The following is a 16,611-nucleotide window of genomic DNA, read 5'->3' as shown; positions in this document are numbered from 1 at the left end:
CCCACACAACCATCTGATTGATTAGAACTATAGCAGTAACAGCCAATCAGCAGTGCGTATTCAGAGCGCATGGATTCAGTGCTTCTGCGGTGGAGTTAGCAGATAGGTGTTAAGCAGGTAAGCATCAGGCAGCGGACTCTCCCCAAATTAAAAATAAACACCTCCCGGTCAACTACTAGTAACATCACTATGAGCCCGTTGACCTTCTAGAAACAAACTGCAGCTCAGCTCGCTCACAGTCCTGGCTTGAGGTGAAGGCTAATTAGCTTTTAGCGTAACGTTAGCTCATTTTGCGGTGTGTGTGTGTGTGTGTTAGCTCATTGTGCGGCGTGTGTGTGCGTGTGTGTATGATAAAAATCAACTACAGGCTTCCCAAATGCTGTAATAAATTAAGCATGATGAGTTGACTTGAAACTGTTTAATGTTGCACTTTTTATATGTAGAAGAAAAGTTTTGTCATTTTATTTAATCTGAGCAAGTGAAGTGAAGTGAAGTGAATTACATTTATATAGCGCTTTTTCTCAAGTGACTCAAAGCGCTTTACATAGTGAAACCCAATATCTAAGTTACATTCAAACCAGTGTGGGTGGCACTGGGAGCAGGTGGGTAAAGTGTCTTGCCCAAGGACACAACGGCAGTGACTAGGATGGCGGAAGCGGGGATCGAACCTGCAACCCTCAAGTTGCTGGCACGGCCGCTCTACCAACCGAGCTATACCGCCCCCTATACCGAGCAACAACTTTAGGCAGTTTAATGTTGATTAACGTGGGCAGAATTATTATAGTGTTCCCAATGTTAAAAGGATAAAGCCATTGTTTACAAATTTGGTAAATAAATAACCAAAAAATGTATATTTTGTTGTTTTCTTACTGTACCGAAAATGAACCGAACCGTGACCTCTAAACCGAGGTACATACCGAACCGAAATTTTTGTGTGCCGTTACACCCCTAATATATATATATATATATATATATATATATATATATATATATATATATATATATATATATATATATATATATATATATATATATATTTATATATATATATATATAAATGTGTGTATGTATATATATATACACCGGTGTATACATACACTATTAGGTGCCTAGGTTGTGCGGGGAGTTACAGTAAACCAGTGATTCTCAAACCGTGGTACGTTTAACATGAGTGGTACATCTAGTGGTACGCCGAAAAATTACTTGATAAAAGTACAGTTTTATTTTCCTCTATTCAAACTGTGTGTAATGTTACAGTGGCCAAAAATATTAAATATACTTTTTTAAATAAAATCTCTGGCTTGTTTTGATGAATACTTAGGCCTACTACGCTACTGTACTTTAATGTTGGTCATTATGGTGGTACTTGGGGAGAGACAGTTTTTTTCTGAGGTCGTATACGGTGAAAAACGTTTGAGAACCACTGCGCTAAACTATGAAACGTATTAAATGGGCCACTAAATATGGGCCTGCAGACCATAAATAGCCTAAGAGTTTGAAAACCCTGATTTAAAGCGTTTTTGTTTTTTTTCAGGTGTGTATAGCGCAATTAGCATCTTGAGTCCAACCTGAGTCCTGCCAGGAACTCCATGACGCCGTTGTAGTTGCCCATGTTCCAACAGCACTTGGCCACATGGACCAGATAGGAGAACACTTCCCTCTTTTCTTCCATTGAGCCAGCAGTCAGGACCAGCCAGGTCACCCATGAACTCACCTGTACACACAGTATACACGGGTGAATATAAGAACACACGCACACTGTTTGGGTGAATTCACGCTTGCGCCAAAATGCTGCATTAGAGCCTTGTGAATGCATGCACACAAAGCACTTTACAGGCGAAGATAGTCTATCTATTACTGCTAATAAAACTGTCAAGCCCACCACTAGCTCACTTTAAACACACATGCAAAAGCAAAGTTTCACATCACAATGCCAATAAACGTAACACATACCACAAAAACCCAGGAGCGTGAACACTGACACACCAACATATGCATTCCAATACAGTCGTTAAGCAGAATGCATTCATTCTTATTTTAGGTTTTACATTCAACTTTCCCACTATGACTGACGGCACGTGCAGCCCACACACAGCAAGTGTTAAAGGTTGGGAATGTTTTGTTCTACGAAAACCCTAATCCTTCTCCAAATTGTCCCTTTGGACCTGTTCCTACTCCTAACGTGATGGCTATATTTACTCCAGTTGAGGAATATTCAAAGAATTATTAGCTGAATAAGTATTTAATTGTAACTACGTTAAATGAACTTGGTGGCTGATGTACTTAAAAAAAAGCTGCAGTTTTGATAAACACCACCTTGTACACCTTAGATCTGGGGTGTCAAACGTGTGGCCCACGGGCCTGATCAGTTTTACCCAGCCCGTGGGAGGAGTTTGCTAAGTATAAAAATGAGCCAACATTTTTTAATGAAAGAAACTGTTGTTCTAAATGTGTCCACTAGATGTCCCAATAGCAATTGTTTGTATCTTTGTAGATTATGCTACTTACAGTATGTAAAAAAATTAAATAAAAAAAACACATGTTAGTGCACCAGTCGAGGAAAATGAGCAAACTACATAAATTACATCCTGTAATTTGATTTTGATATTATTTTTTTATCTTGGTAGATTTAAAATGAACACCAATGAGTTGACTGATGAACATTATCACATAATTTATTCAGAAAGTATAAAAAACGACAAATAAAAGTAGAATACTATTATCATTATTACTAGTACATTTTCAGAATGTGCTTGTTCTATCTTTAACCAAAGAAAACAATCTGAAGTTGTCTTTAATTTGAAATTATCGTGCCGTGATTTTAACAGTGCGGCCCACTTGGCAGTAGATTTTTCCCCATGTGGCCCCCGATCTAAAATTAGTTTGACACTCCTGACTTAGATGTATATATAGTTTATGAAAAAGTACAACAATCATGCAATAAACAGTCAAACTGTCGTAAAAAAGAAAAAAAAGGTTTGAGATTAAATTGTGTGAAATGCGTTTACAGTAAATTAAAAGGTTAACTGCTACGTAAAGGAGGGTGTGTTTATACTACCTTTTAACTTCCAATACCGATGATGGAGGATTGAGTACTGGCTGATATCGATATTGATGTAATACGATATTAGCAGGAATCATACATTCCTTTGTTATTTTGTAGTGTGGAATGTTAGAAAAAGGTTTGATTAAGTGACATTACTCAAACAGAGAACAAGAAAAGACCAACCTTGTGTGCTTATTGTAGAACATTTAGATGTTAACTGGCTGTTTTCACAGGTAAACACGCTGCAGGACTGCTTTTATTGGAGCTTATATCGGTGATTTTAGATGCAAGCAGATATTTTTTTTTTTTGCTGATATTTAGGCACGTGAGCACACTGAGGAAAAAAAAGGAGAACTGATGAAAAAAAGAGGAACATTTCTGTCAGCACGAGGTGCTGCCATGCAAACCTCGAAAGAAAATTTAGAAAATCAAGACTACATTTCCTGCATTACTTGGGTGCGTTTCTACACTATATTTGACCTTTAGACTTATTCTCATCTACCAACCTCCTTTGGCTGTCTTTTTGACACTTACATGTCCCATCTAATGTACCACAGATTTTTTTTTTTTTTAGTAGATCATTTAGTAACATTATTATCATTTAAATTCTATAACATTCATGCAAAGAACCCAGAAAGCATTTCCCATTTGTCAGCTCTATCCTATAGCCATGCCTCCTTGGTTGATAAACTTTTGGTGTTGTGACCTCTGTTTACAATCCATTCATCCATCCATTTTCTACCGCTTGTCCAATCCGCCACGTCAAAAATATATCTTTTTGCTGGCTACTAAAAAAAACACTAGTACAGGAATGTCCAAACTTTTTCCACTGAGGGCCGCAAACGGAAAAATTAAAGCATGTGGGGGCCATTTTGATATTTTTCATTTTCAAACCATAACAAAATATATGGATTTTTTAAATGTATTTTACTTTTAGGGGTTCCAGGGACCATAAAGGGTCTCAGTTATTAAAATGTTAAAATAAGTCTAATTTGTATTATTATTTTTATTTAACGCTTACAGTAAATCTCAATATCAACTTAAAAAAAAAAAGGGTTTTATGGCTTTTCTGTCATAAAGAACTTTGTTTTTTATAGTAAAACTGAAATATGCAGTATTTAGTAATTACAGACCTAAAAGATCAATAATGCAGGACACCATTGATTTTAATTCTTTAATATTTTTGAGTAATCAGTGAAAAGATAAATAAAATACCACTAAATATATTTGGGATCCAAAAGGTGCGCCACTCCTAAAGTGATACAAGTTTATTAGTTTGGTTTTTTTTTACTTTCAACTCTTAAGTTACGAGTTTAACTTCAGATATATCTGTCGATTTTACGTTTGAACTATTATTTTGTTTGTTTTGCTCTTTTGTCAAAGAAAACTTTGATGTTTTTATATGGCAACTACACAATATATGCAATATTTACCACATAAAACATTTTAAAGTGAAATATTTGAAGTAATCGGAGCCCTGAAAATAATTCATTATAACATGGATTTTTTGTCATTATTATTTTTTAAGCTATGGCAAAAAAATTAAAAATAAAGAAAGACAAAAGAAAAAAAAAACAGCCTGCATGGCAGCTTTGTGTCAACATTGCAACTTTTTCTCGTTAGATTTCACCTCATTCCACTTTTTTTAATGTTCCTTTTTTATTTTTTGCAATAGCATTTCCAGAATGTGTGGCGGGCCGGAAAACAATTAGCTGTGGGCCGCAAATGGCCCCCGGGCCGCACTTTGGACACCCCTGCTCTAGTACTACAACTGGTTCGGAACAAACAGTTTTGGGATTGTAATCATCCAAATAAAAACAAAGTTTACAGCCGTCGACGTAGTGGCTCGTAGAGCGAACGGAAGCAACGACAAGTAAGCTCGCTAGATGATGCTAACCAGCGATCTTATTTCAGTGTCCCTGTCCTGCAATTCAGCGCGGCGTTTAGGAAAGCCAAACAGCGAGTACCTGCGGCTGAGGCGCAAGCGTTCAACAAATTTTGTTTGGATATTTTGACGCAAAAATTTATGTTTGTTTTTGTTGACATTTCACATGCCTGAATACTGGACCAATATCCTCTTTCAAATATTCTTGTAATCAGACCATATTTTTCGGTATATTAGATAGAATCTTTACCATGGACCAATATCTGGACCAATATTCAATATAGATATTGGACACACCTAGCTTGTACCTAAAGTTTTTGGTGTGTTTTTTTTCATTCGGATTTGATTAAACCATTTTCCAGCTGAACCGGAGGGAATTCCAAATGTGTTCTCACTATGCCCAAATTGCGCTAGAGCTAGTTTGGAAGCGGTGGTGTATTTGCAACTCAAAACTTATTTTATTTAGATGTAAGCAAAAATATGCTAGAGTGAAAGCGCATAAGCAGCCCTTGAGCATAAAGGATCAGTATTCAAATGTAGGATTAGGGGTTCGGGTTCATGGTTAGGTTGTGTTCCTGAAAGTCACTTTGGCATGGGATCAGGACGTACCATGAACAGTACATATTGCTTTCCGAGAAGCAGGGTCAGGATAGGGGTTAAGGGTATGGCTTCATGAGTCTTCCTGAAAGTCTTCTTGTAACCGGATCAAGTTATAGCGTTTACATATGGCTTCATAAAATGTGCGTACTGAGAAGTGAGCCATACTCTGCGTGTGTAACTACCCAGACTCTGCGGTGTGAAACACAACACTCGTTGCCTTTTTTCTTTTTTTTTAATTGTTGTTTTTTTTTGCAGCTATGACATAAGGATAAGCTCTGTCAGCAGCTGGCTAGCGTTACTGTCGCCATCTAAACCATTCTGACCAGCTGGGATGCGGTTTTTGGGAAGTGTCCCGGATGAATGCATTAGACAGGAGTTCCATATTGTGGAGGGTCCACTTAGAGATTGAATTGACTGGAGACCAATAAGTTACACAAACACACTGTGATCCCCCGCCGCCCTCCTTCCCGCCTTTGATGTTCGTGTGTCTGTCGCCGTCCGTGCTTGTGTTATTAGTTCAACTATGAGGGGTCAGCCGCTTCGTTGCGTAACCAGTGATGACAAAGCGCTATGACAAACTCGAACCATGAGCACACTGAAAGCCTTTCAGGGCTAAACACTGCCCAAACACGGCCCAAACTAAAAAACCTTGTAACAATACTAAGAAGGTCATGCATTGCAAAATGGATCTCTTAGCTCTCGTTAACCACATGGTGTTTAATTAAAGGGGACCTATGATGAAGTTCCTCTTTTCTGACTTATTTAAATGTTGTTACAATGTTGGATACTCGTGTTAAACAATGCCAAAACGTCAAAACATAAGGTTCTTGCGTTTGGGCGTGCCTCTGAACGCTGTGTTTGGAGTCTTTCTTTTTTCCAATGGGCCATTTGTGACATACTTATGTGGTCATTCTGGTCAAGCTTTGTTTCCACCTTTGGGCCAATTTTGGGGGCCTCAACCTCCACAGTTTGAATCATTATTTTACTCAACAGAACAGCAACAATGCAAAAATATCCATTTTAAAAATAATTTTGTTAATGAATACGTCTCCTTTTAGCTCAGTAGTCAGCACGCTCGCTTTTCACAACGACAACCTGAGGTTCACGCTCTGCTCTGAGCAGTAGGAAAAAACAACCCAGCCGAGAGAGAGCGAGAGAGAGTACACAATCGCTACACGAAGCAGAGCTGTCTGTGATTGATAACAGGTATGAACACCAATCATTGTATTCTGACATCAAAATCGGGGGCCCCTTTTTTTAATGGAGCTCTGTATTCAGTTCCAGTTTATTTCGAACATGCATACGATACAATGCAATGCATCACACTACTCCAGTTGTTTCATTACAGCACGTCCAAAAAGGAGTAGGAAGAAGCAGAGCTTATTTAATCCTACCCCTTTTCACACCATAACAATTTTATCCCATTTTCTTGTTCTTGGTAACAGAACAGTGAATAATAAACCATAGTAACTAAACAAATATTAAATACATCAATAATCTTTGTCTCAATAAAACAAAGGTTCAAGATGTTCATCATGATTCTTGTTGTGTGTACTTTGTGAACACTAGTAGTTTGAACAGTCTCAAACTGAATCATATTGGTGCTTTGATAGATACATTCCATAATTCAATTCCACATACAGATATGCTAAAGGTTTTAAGTGTTGTACGAGCATACAAATGTTTATATGCTCATCTTAAAGGGTGCAAAGTGGATCCGTGTAAGACAGCACGTACTCGACCTGCAGGACCAACTGCACTGAGTGACTAAACAAAACACACTCCCATAATTATGCCTTTTGCAACCATAGACCACAACTTGTAGTTTAACTTTTACACACTTTAATTATCTGCTGCACTGACAATACACCTGCTCAGTACGTGTTTAAGTTTATTTGGAACATTCAAGCATACAACATGATACATCAGTTTCCAGTTTCTCTATTCAACATGTTCAAAAAGGAGTAAGAAGAAGCAGAGCTTATTTAATCCTACCCCTTTTCCTTTACATAGCAGTTGCTAAAACTTTTGTTCACTTCCTGTTCTCAATTTATTCACAATATACTCCACAAGTAATAATAAAAGTAAATAACATTGGTTATTGTTGCGAAACTGCTTTGTCAAAACTGGTGTGTGACGTCACGCTTTCATTTATTTTTTTCACTTCATTTATTTATTTCATTTATTGATCGGAGAGTGTGAAGGTGTACCTAATGTTGTTACCGAGTGAATATATGTACTATTCATGAAGAATAACTATGTTTGTTTTCAAGGTATATATTTAAACATTGGACCTTTTGAAAAGATAATAATAATATTTTTAAGGGTGGGGCGTGGTTTCATTTGCTATCTGGGAACATTTTGCTGACAGACTCAAAAAACAGATCATTAAAGTGATTGTGGAGCAAAATTCACGCAAATTGACACCAACGCATATCCACTAAATATTGTGTTATCTAGACCAATGGTTCGCAAACTTTTTTCACTAAGTACCACTTCAGAAAACACTTGGCACTTAAAGTACCACCATAATGACCAACATTAAAATACAGTAGTGTATTAGGCCCTAAATATTCATTAAAACAAGGCAGAGGTCTGTTTAACAAGTATATTTAATATTTTTGTTTGAACAGTAACACTGTGTTTGACTATTTATTTAAGTGATTCTTTGGTGTACCACCAGTGGTGTGCGTACTACAGTTTGAGAATCAATGATCTAGACCAGTGGTCCCCAACCACCGGGCCACACAAGAAATAAAAAAAATAAAAAATAAAAATAAAAAGTTTTTTTTTTCAATTAAATCAACATAAAAAACTAAATATATACATTTATATATCAATATAGATCAATACAGTCCGGAGGGATACAGTCCGTAAGCACACATGATAGTATTTCTTTATGAAAAAATAAATAAAGCAAATTTTCAAGTGTTGACTGGTCCGCAGCTACAAAAAGGTTGGGGACCACTGATCTAGACCACAAGAAAGTGTTTTAAATGTAGATTAGAAGTTAAACTACCAATGATTGTCACAAACACACTAGGTGTGGTGAAATGTGTCCTCTGCATTTGACCCATCCCCTTGTTCACCCCCTGGGAGGTGAGGGGAGCAGTGAGCAGCAGCGGTGGCCGCGCCCGGGAATCATTTTGGTGATTTAACCCCCAATTCCAACCCTTGATGCTGAGTGCCAAGCAGGGAGGTAATGGGTCCCATTTTGTATAGTCTTTGGTATGACTCGGCCGGGGTTTGAACTCACAACCTACCGATCTCAGGGCGGACACTTTAACCACAAGTCCACTGACATCATAAGTCCCCTTTAACAATATATTGCACAACACAACCAATGTTCTAATAGTGCTAAGGAGCAATATTGCTGATTGACTCATTGCATTGGAGGTTCTTCTCAGATTGTCACCATTTCTCAGTAACAGGAGTTACATTATTATAAAGTCACACATTGTTTTGCCCATATATGGACCTATAATGTACGCATCGAGAATTTAGTACTTTCTCTCTTTCACGTTTTGATGCCTTAAAATGAAAAGCAGCCGATGTCCAAAGCATGCAAAGTGACATCATTCTCTATCAGTAGTTTTTTTTTTGTTTATCATAGGAGTCACTTGCCAGGCACGACAAGAGCACATGGGTTTGCGAGAGTACACAGTGCGCACTTCAGCCTTGAGTCCATTAGGTGGGATGACTCGCACGGCAAAAACAAAACAGGGTGAATTGGGGTCAAGCATAACAGAAGATACTAAGGGCCTGATTTACTAAGATCCAAACAAGTGCTAAACAGCCTGTGTTGCACGTGATCTGAAAAGAGTGTGTAACACGTGCAAAAGTGTTGCAGACAGCTCTATTTAAATAAGGTTTTTGCATGTACTATGCAGCTGTCACCATAGAGACAATCATTTCCCTCCACATTATCGTACTACTAGGTGGCGTTTTGTTATGTTTTGAAACATGCAGCAGACAACTATAACATCTACCACTTTTTCTTGGCATTTTCGAAACAGTCCTACGGTGCGAGGTGAAACCCACCTTTTAGCGCACTAACGGTGCGTTCTGGTAAACGCTGGCACTAACTGCGAGCGTGGGCTGGAGTACTCCAGAGGAAGAAAATGCATATTGCAAGAAGTTTTTATTCCCCATATATAAGACATTAATATCTCCTATAGGAGACATTTATATATCTCCTATAGGAGAAATGTATACATCTCCTATAAGAGAAATTAATATAACTCCTATATGGAGATATATTTTCGAATTAATCACTATTCTTAACAGATTTTAAAAAAAAAAACTTTTGGTTTTCATATAGGAGATATTAATATACCTCCTGTATGAAAATGTTTTCACCATCAAGCAGCGCCAAAACTAATCAGTTGAATGTGTTTTAACCAGCCCAGTCATTCAGCAGTTATAAAATTAGAAAATGATATTGCTGAATACACAATATGTGTATTATTTTTGATTTATGACTGTCCATATACAGCATGATGGACACGTAGGACGGAGAATTCTCTGTCAATCGTCTGTCTTAGCAGCGCATCACCTGCTTTCTCACAGTATTGTGAGATTGTGCTACATTCCACATCCATTCTAAACATGCTAAATACTAGGGGTGTCAAAAAAAAAAATCAAATTTTCGAACTAATCGCGATTCTTAATCGATTTAATTTTTTTATTTTTTTTTAATCTGTCCTGTTCAGTCACTCAGGCAAATCGTATTGTTGATGTGGATGCTCATATCTGCTGTACAGATTTACTTTAGAAAAGGGAAATTTGGATATTCATCTTATTTGTATTTGACTTTATTAAATAATTTGGGTAGAATTATATTTATCTATTTTTTTTCTTTTAAGTAATATTTATCAGAGCTGTTTATCTATTGTATGGATGAATGTAGTTAATCACAGAACTGGCATCCTAATTTAAAAAAGTACATTTTGAATCGAGAATTGATTCTGAATCTAATAGTTACCCCCAAGAATTTAATCAAGTCAGAATCATATTGTGCCCAAAGATTCGCAGCCCTACTATCTAGACTCTAAGCCAGTGGTTCTTAACCTTGTTGGAGGTACGGAACCCCGCCAGTTTCATATGCGCATTCACTGAACCCTTCTTTGGTAAAAAATATATTTTTTTTTTTCAAATTCAAGACAATGTTGCACAAAATGAACTGCATGGACCAGGACAAATTACACACCTGCAAATCAGATGGAAAATTAGAGGGAACATTGTTTGGGGGTATCCATAATACGCCGATAGGGAGAAGTTTTTATTTACACAATGAGTTGGGTGTGTCTTGATCTCAACGGCGGAGGCTCCGCCGAGCCCCTGAGGCCGACTCATCGAACCCCTAGGGTTCGATCGAACCCAGGTTAAGAACCACTGCTCTAAACAGTGGCCACAGAACCGTTTTATTCTTGATAAATCACATTGCGAGTTATAAATGGTTATGTGTGCATCTCTTTACAGTATTGTGGGCATTCTTCTAATCAGCATACAGTACAGGCCAAAATGCGTTTTCTTTATTTTCACGACTATTTACATTGTACATTGTCACTGAAGGCATCAAAACTATGACACCTGTGAAGTGAAAACCATTTCAGGTGACTACCTCTTGAAGCTCATCAAGAGAATGCCAAGTGTGCGCAAAGCAGTAATCAGAGCAAAGATGAAACTAGAATATAAAACATGTTTTCAGTTATTCCACCTTTTTTTGTTAAGTACATAACTCCACATGTGTTAATTCATAGTTTTGATGCCGTCAGTGACAATCTACAATGTAAATAGTCATGAAAATAAGGAAAATGCATTGAAATGAGGTGTGTCCAAACTTTTGGCCTGTACTGTATATTCTGCATATATATTAAGACAGACACGCTAAATAGATTGGGCTCTCTATTTTGCTCATTTAATAGACGCAATACTCGAGCTTAGGAGATCAACTTTCTATCAAGTCTGCATATGTTTTAATAAACGCAAACCTTCAGTAGATCTGGTAAGTGTGGTATGGACAAAATACACTTGGTTCTTGGTGAACCTACACAATTATGCAACAATTACTGCTCTAGTGATGTGAACAGCAGGACTCTGACCTCATTGAAACGCGCCACCAGGTCCTCCACGGCGTTACTGCGCCGGGCTGTCTGTGTGGGCATGTTGGGCGCAGACAGGGAGGCCTTGAGGTTCGGGTGCCGCCTGGTTTGACTCTCAGGGCTGCCCAGGTCCCGAGTCAGAAAGCAGAGGTAGTCCAGGGGAAATACCTTAGAGAAGACACAACATGTCAGTCCATATTGTCGCTATTTGTCTTCAGCAAGCATCCTCCTTCCTACCTGTTGGTAGAGCTGCTGCTCCTGCTCGGTGAGGATGCAGGCGATCTCCTCGGGGAACTGCACCAGGTGCTGCAGCTCGGCCAGCTCCTTGCTGATCCCGCTCACGCTGGGAGGAAGCGTGCTGCTGCTGCTGCTGCTGGTCATGCTGTTGGCCAGCTGACGCTCTGCAGACAAGAGGACAACTTTACATTTATGCTCACGCATGGACTTCCCACCCCTTTTCTTCACCCTTTTAGCAGAGACACTCCATCCTCTTGGGAGTCATTGATCACCTGCAGTGAGTTCCTGTTTGGATTCCACTCAGGTCCATTAGTCTACTTGTATGCATGTACACACACAACATCTCATCCTGCTTGCAAAGGACTACTGGACAGTTTGTCAAGTGTACATACAGTAGATGGCTAGTTCTTCAATGCAGGTCTTTCTTCAAATGTATATTCTTTTTATGGATGATAGATCAATTACATACACATACACACACCACTCCCTGGTCATTGTCAACAGTGTTCTTATACATAACGCAGGCAGACACACACTTCCTGGTAACCCTTGAGATGTTCAACAAGTCGTCATGACAACAGCAGCCGCAACTGTTTTTTTTTACCCCATTTGATTTGTGCAACTATGAACACACGCAGGTTTCACAAATATATAAGGTGGTTCAAACAGAGAAGAGCTCTTAATAATATGAGCAGAAGAGCGCAGAAAGGAAACAAAAGTAAGAATAAACGTCAGAGTTATAGAAGCATAATCCTCCAGTAAATACTGCCAATGTCAAAACATTGCGATGCTTGTGTATACAAGCCAGGGAAGCATTTGATTAAATATGATTCATAGAGGAGAAAAGGCTCAAAACATCCATCCATCCACTTCCACTTATCCGAGGTCGGGTCGCGGGGGCAGCAGCCCAAGTAAAGATGCCCAGACGTCCCTCTCCCCAGCCACTTTGTCCAAAACATGTTTACACTTTTGTATTTACGACATTTTGGTTAACCTCCTCCAAATAATGAACCTCTTCTATAACAATGTTATTAATCTGTTCCAGTGTCAAACTGTCATTATCATACTGTACAGTAAGTGTACAAAGAAGAGAACCGCTGTATTGTAAAGCTTAATAAAACAACAAATTATATACATGATGGTTTACCCCACCTTCTGTCCGAGTACCTCTGGGATAAACTCCAGCACCCACTGCGACCCCAAAAAGGGACAAGCGGTAGAAAATAGATGGACGGGCTTACTTTAAGAGCCCGGGAGGTGAGTCTCTTCATATTCAACAGACCTCACTTCGCTGTGTGCATAACATTTCTTTTCCTTTACCAACTTTTTTGCTCGTACCGTTTTTGGAAGTGGAACTACCAAAAAAACACAACAAAGTAAACACTTTTACCACCAATAATCCAAAGCTGACATGCAGGCTGTTTTTTCTAAAAATATAAAAAGCTTTGATTACGGTGGTACCGCTGTTTTGGTTAGTAATCCAAAACGTTCACCAAAACCGAAGCAACCTTTCCCGTAAGAAATGCAGTGGTACCTCCACTTAGGAAAGCCGCAATTTAAGAATATTTTGAGATAATTGTTATGCTTTAAATGATCTTTTAGCTAGAGATGGACATAACTTTGTTTTTTTAACCATGGGAAGGAAGAAAGTGAGTGTGAAAGACATTGCTGAGAAGAAGAAACTGATGCTATTCATTGAATTAAATAAAGAAATCATCAAAAACGTGTCGCTAACTTGGTGCAAAAACTCGAGCATACTACTGCTAGTTTTCACCATACTGAAGCAGACCGAGTCTAAAGCCAGCAAAGAATGTTAACATAATATCGAAACGGCTGACATTTATCCATGAAAATATGGAGAATCTGCTGATGGTGTGTTTGGCGCAGCTGGAATGACTTAGAAGTCCACTCTCCGAGGCTGTTATTACATTACAAAAAAACTACTGTAGTTGTTGCTAGTATATTCTATTATTATACAATACTTCTTGTCCCATGTTAGTTTTTATTTTCAAAAGGTTTAAAACATTTTTTTTTAGATGTGTTTTGGAGGGGCCAAGCACTGTTTAAATGTATGTTTTTTCCATTGATTTGACATACAAGTGTTTTGAGTTCAGAGCTCCGTCACAGAACCAACTAAGCTCATAAGTTGAGGCACTAACATAATGTAAATCAAATTTATCCATTCCAGTAATCCAAATATTAACACAAAAGACATTTTATAATTACAGTTTTACGCGTAGAAAACAATGCAAACGAAAAAAAAAGACGGATGAAATGAATAAACATTTTTACATAACTTTTTGCATTTATTTGAGATTCTTGTTGGTGACGAGCAAAGGAGGAGAAATGGAGGGAGGGGCCAAGCAGACGCCCCCTTTGTACTTTGCTACAAGTTCTCTCTTGAATTCTATAGTGTTTCTCATCTTCTTTATCAAAATACTGTTTTGGCCCCATGATGGCTTATTTTGCAGTCATACTCGATAAAAAAAAGGCTGATTCACCAATATGTGGGATTCTTTGTTTGAGCACTCGATAAAGCGTATATGCATGTGTATACAGAATAGCTGGTGAAACACAATGTTTGGCTATACGATATCACAAGACGGTATACAAAAAACTTTTGGATGCAAGAAGAAACATGCATATACGTTTTCTCCCAGAGTGCAATTATGTCAAAACAAATGTTATTTATGGGAAATTGCCAATAAGGATGTCCGGCCCACCACATTTAGAGCTGTTTCCATGCTAACGCATGCATACACGTGACAGGTGAATGATGCATGAACATCGCCTTTATTCCAGGTTCTTCTCGCCTCCGCCTCGCAGCAGGGGGGCTCGCACTTCCTGTGCAAACAAGGTCAAGGGTTTGTTCTTTTAGACTGAATCCAAACCTTGAGCAGCTCCGTTATTCATGAGGTGTAATAAGCACACAAAACCCCGGCTCATGCATTAGACAATAATACATATCACTGCTTTTCATCCTGTTCCTCGGAGCCTCTTGAGAGTGCGTTAAAGCTGCTTTGATTGTCTCTCCCCCAAGCAAAGAACGAATACATGAATGACTGACGACGTGGTCATGAAATTCATATCGCTATTTTGAGGCGGACTCTGTTTTCCAAATCAAAAGGGGGCGCCGTGTGACAAAAGCATGGGAGAGAAAGGACAGGTTAGAGCAGGGGTGTCAAAGTCAAATGGACGGAGGGCCAAATAAAAAATTTAGCTACAAGCCGAGGGCCGGACTGTTCGAATGTTCATTGAAAAATTTTTAAATGACGCATATAGTCTAGTGAACCTAATTGAACCTACTGAAAACCTAACAAATATATTCCAATATGATCAGATAAATAAAGCAATATTTTCTTATGGCTCTGTCAGTAATCTTTAATTTTCAACAGACACAAAAGACAAATTTCCTTTATATAAAAATCCCCATAACATGAACATTAAATGAAAGAAACCGGTATTCAAGGCACCATCAGTAGCCTATATTTTCTATTTTAGCAAAAGTGGGCTAAATTTACTTCAAAGAAAAAAACAATAATAGCAATTTTCTATCATCCACTCAACTGAAATATTTTTAAAATATAATTAAATTGAAATACAATAAAATAAAGTGCAAAAATCTATAAATCAAAAACAACACTTTGTTTAAGGAGAAGTAACATGCAGTGAAAACAAATATTAAACTTTAACTTTTAAACTTGAATTGAGTAAAAACTCTAAATATGTGATTGCACAGTAATGTTCACATTAAACCCCCCTCCTCCCTCCGTGGGAGGGAGGCAAGTTGGGTGCCCGAAACCCCCCGCTGGTTTCGGCCCGCCCCTTGGCGCGCGTGGCACGGCGGGCTCCGCGACCCGACGGCTGGCCCTCGTGGCTTGACGGCGGGCGCGTCCCGACGGGCCGCGCGTAGGGGTCAAACGCAGAAGTCTCAGGGCCTCGTGGTGAGGGGGTGGCCTGCGGGTTTCGGCCCGCTTGACCCCCCCGCTCCGCTTGGCGCGCGCGGCACATGACGGGTTCCGCCACCGACGCTCGGGCTGCAGCCCGACGGTGGTGCGGGCCCGGCGGTGACGCGCGGTTTGGGGAAACAAAGCAGAAGTCTCAGGGCCTCGGGGCCGGGTTTCGGCCCGCCCCCTTGGCGCGCGTGGCACGGCGGGCTCCGCGACTGACGGCCGGGCTGCAGCCCTTCGGCCGGCAGGCGCGTCCCGGCGGGCCGCTCGCCCCCTTTCGGAACCTTGGACCGGCATCCGCTTGGTGCGTGTAAAAGATCTGCGGTCTAAAAAAAAAAAAAAAAAAAAAAAAAAAAAAAAAAAAAAAAGATCTGCGGTCTGCGGGCCGGTTCTAATAATAAATCAAGATCATCCCAAGGGCCGTAAAAAACCTTCTCGCGGGCCGGATATGGCCCGCGGGCCTTGACTCTGACATATGTGGGTTAGAGAGTGGAACTGCCTCTTAAGTCATACAATCTGGAAATAGTGCCTCAAAAGTTAGCAGATGGGAGCGCAACTGGTGAACTAACTGCCTCACATTTACTTGTTTGTGATCCCACCACAGAAATGTACCAGTGGTTGCAAAGTGGAGAAATATGATGATAACCATAGAACAGGAAATTTAACTTATTGCAATGTAGGAAAGAGATGTCCACTGAAGTAATACAAGTCGCCAGTTTCCGTAAAAGAAACTGGGATCGGCATCTACACAACAATAGTCCGGTCCAGTGTTAATGTGAAGGGAAGAAC

The 16,611-nt window shown here is 39.3% G+C and overlaps 1 protein-coding gene across 5 annotated transcripts in view; it reads right to left on the bottom strand.

Annotated features, from left to right (window-relative positions):
* plce1 (phospholipase C, epsilon 1) overlaps positions 1 to 16,611 on the bottom strand; it is a 142,245-nt gene that overhangs the window by 48,650 nt on the left and 76,984 nt on the right. For all 5 annotated transcript variants that reach the window (XM_062055664.1, XM_062055665.1, XM_062055668.1 and 2 more), the window contains 3 exons: positions 11,873 to 12,036; positions 11,636 to 11,803; positions 1,569 to 1,714 (listed from right to left, as the gene is read on the bottom strand). In XM_062055664.1, the coding sequence (XP_061911648.1) occupies positions 1,569 to 1,714; positions 11,636 to 11,803; positions 11,873 to 12,036 (478 nt within the window). The remainder of the gene's footprint in view (positions 1 to 1,568; positions 1,715 to 11,635; positions 11,804 to 11,872; positions 12,037 to 16,611) is intronic.

This window comes from Entelurus aequoreus, linkage group LG08, assembly GCF_033978785.1.
Source record: "Entelurus aequoreus isolate RoL-2023_Sb linkage group LG08, RoL_Eaeq_v1.1, whole genome shotgun sequence".
Lineage (NCBI taxonomy): Eukaryota > Metazoa > Chordata > Actinopteri > Syngnathiformes > Syngnathidae > Entelurus > Entelurus aequoreus.
The sequence above is the reverse complement of the archived record's forward strand: the minus strand, read 5'-3'. Positions and strand labels throughout refer to the sequence as shown.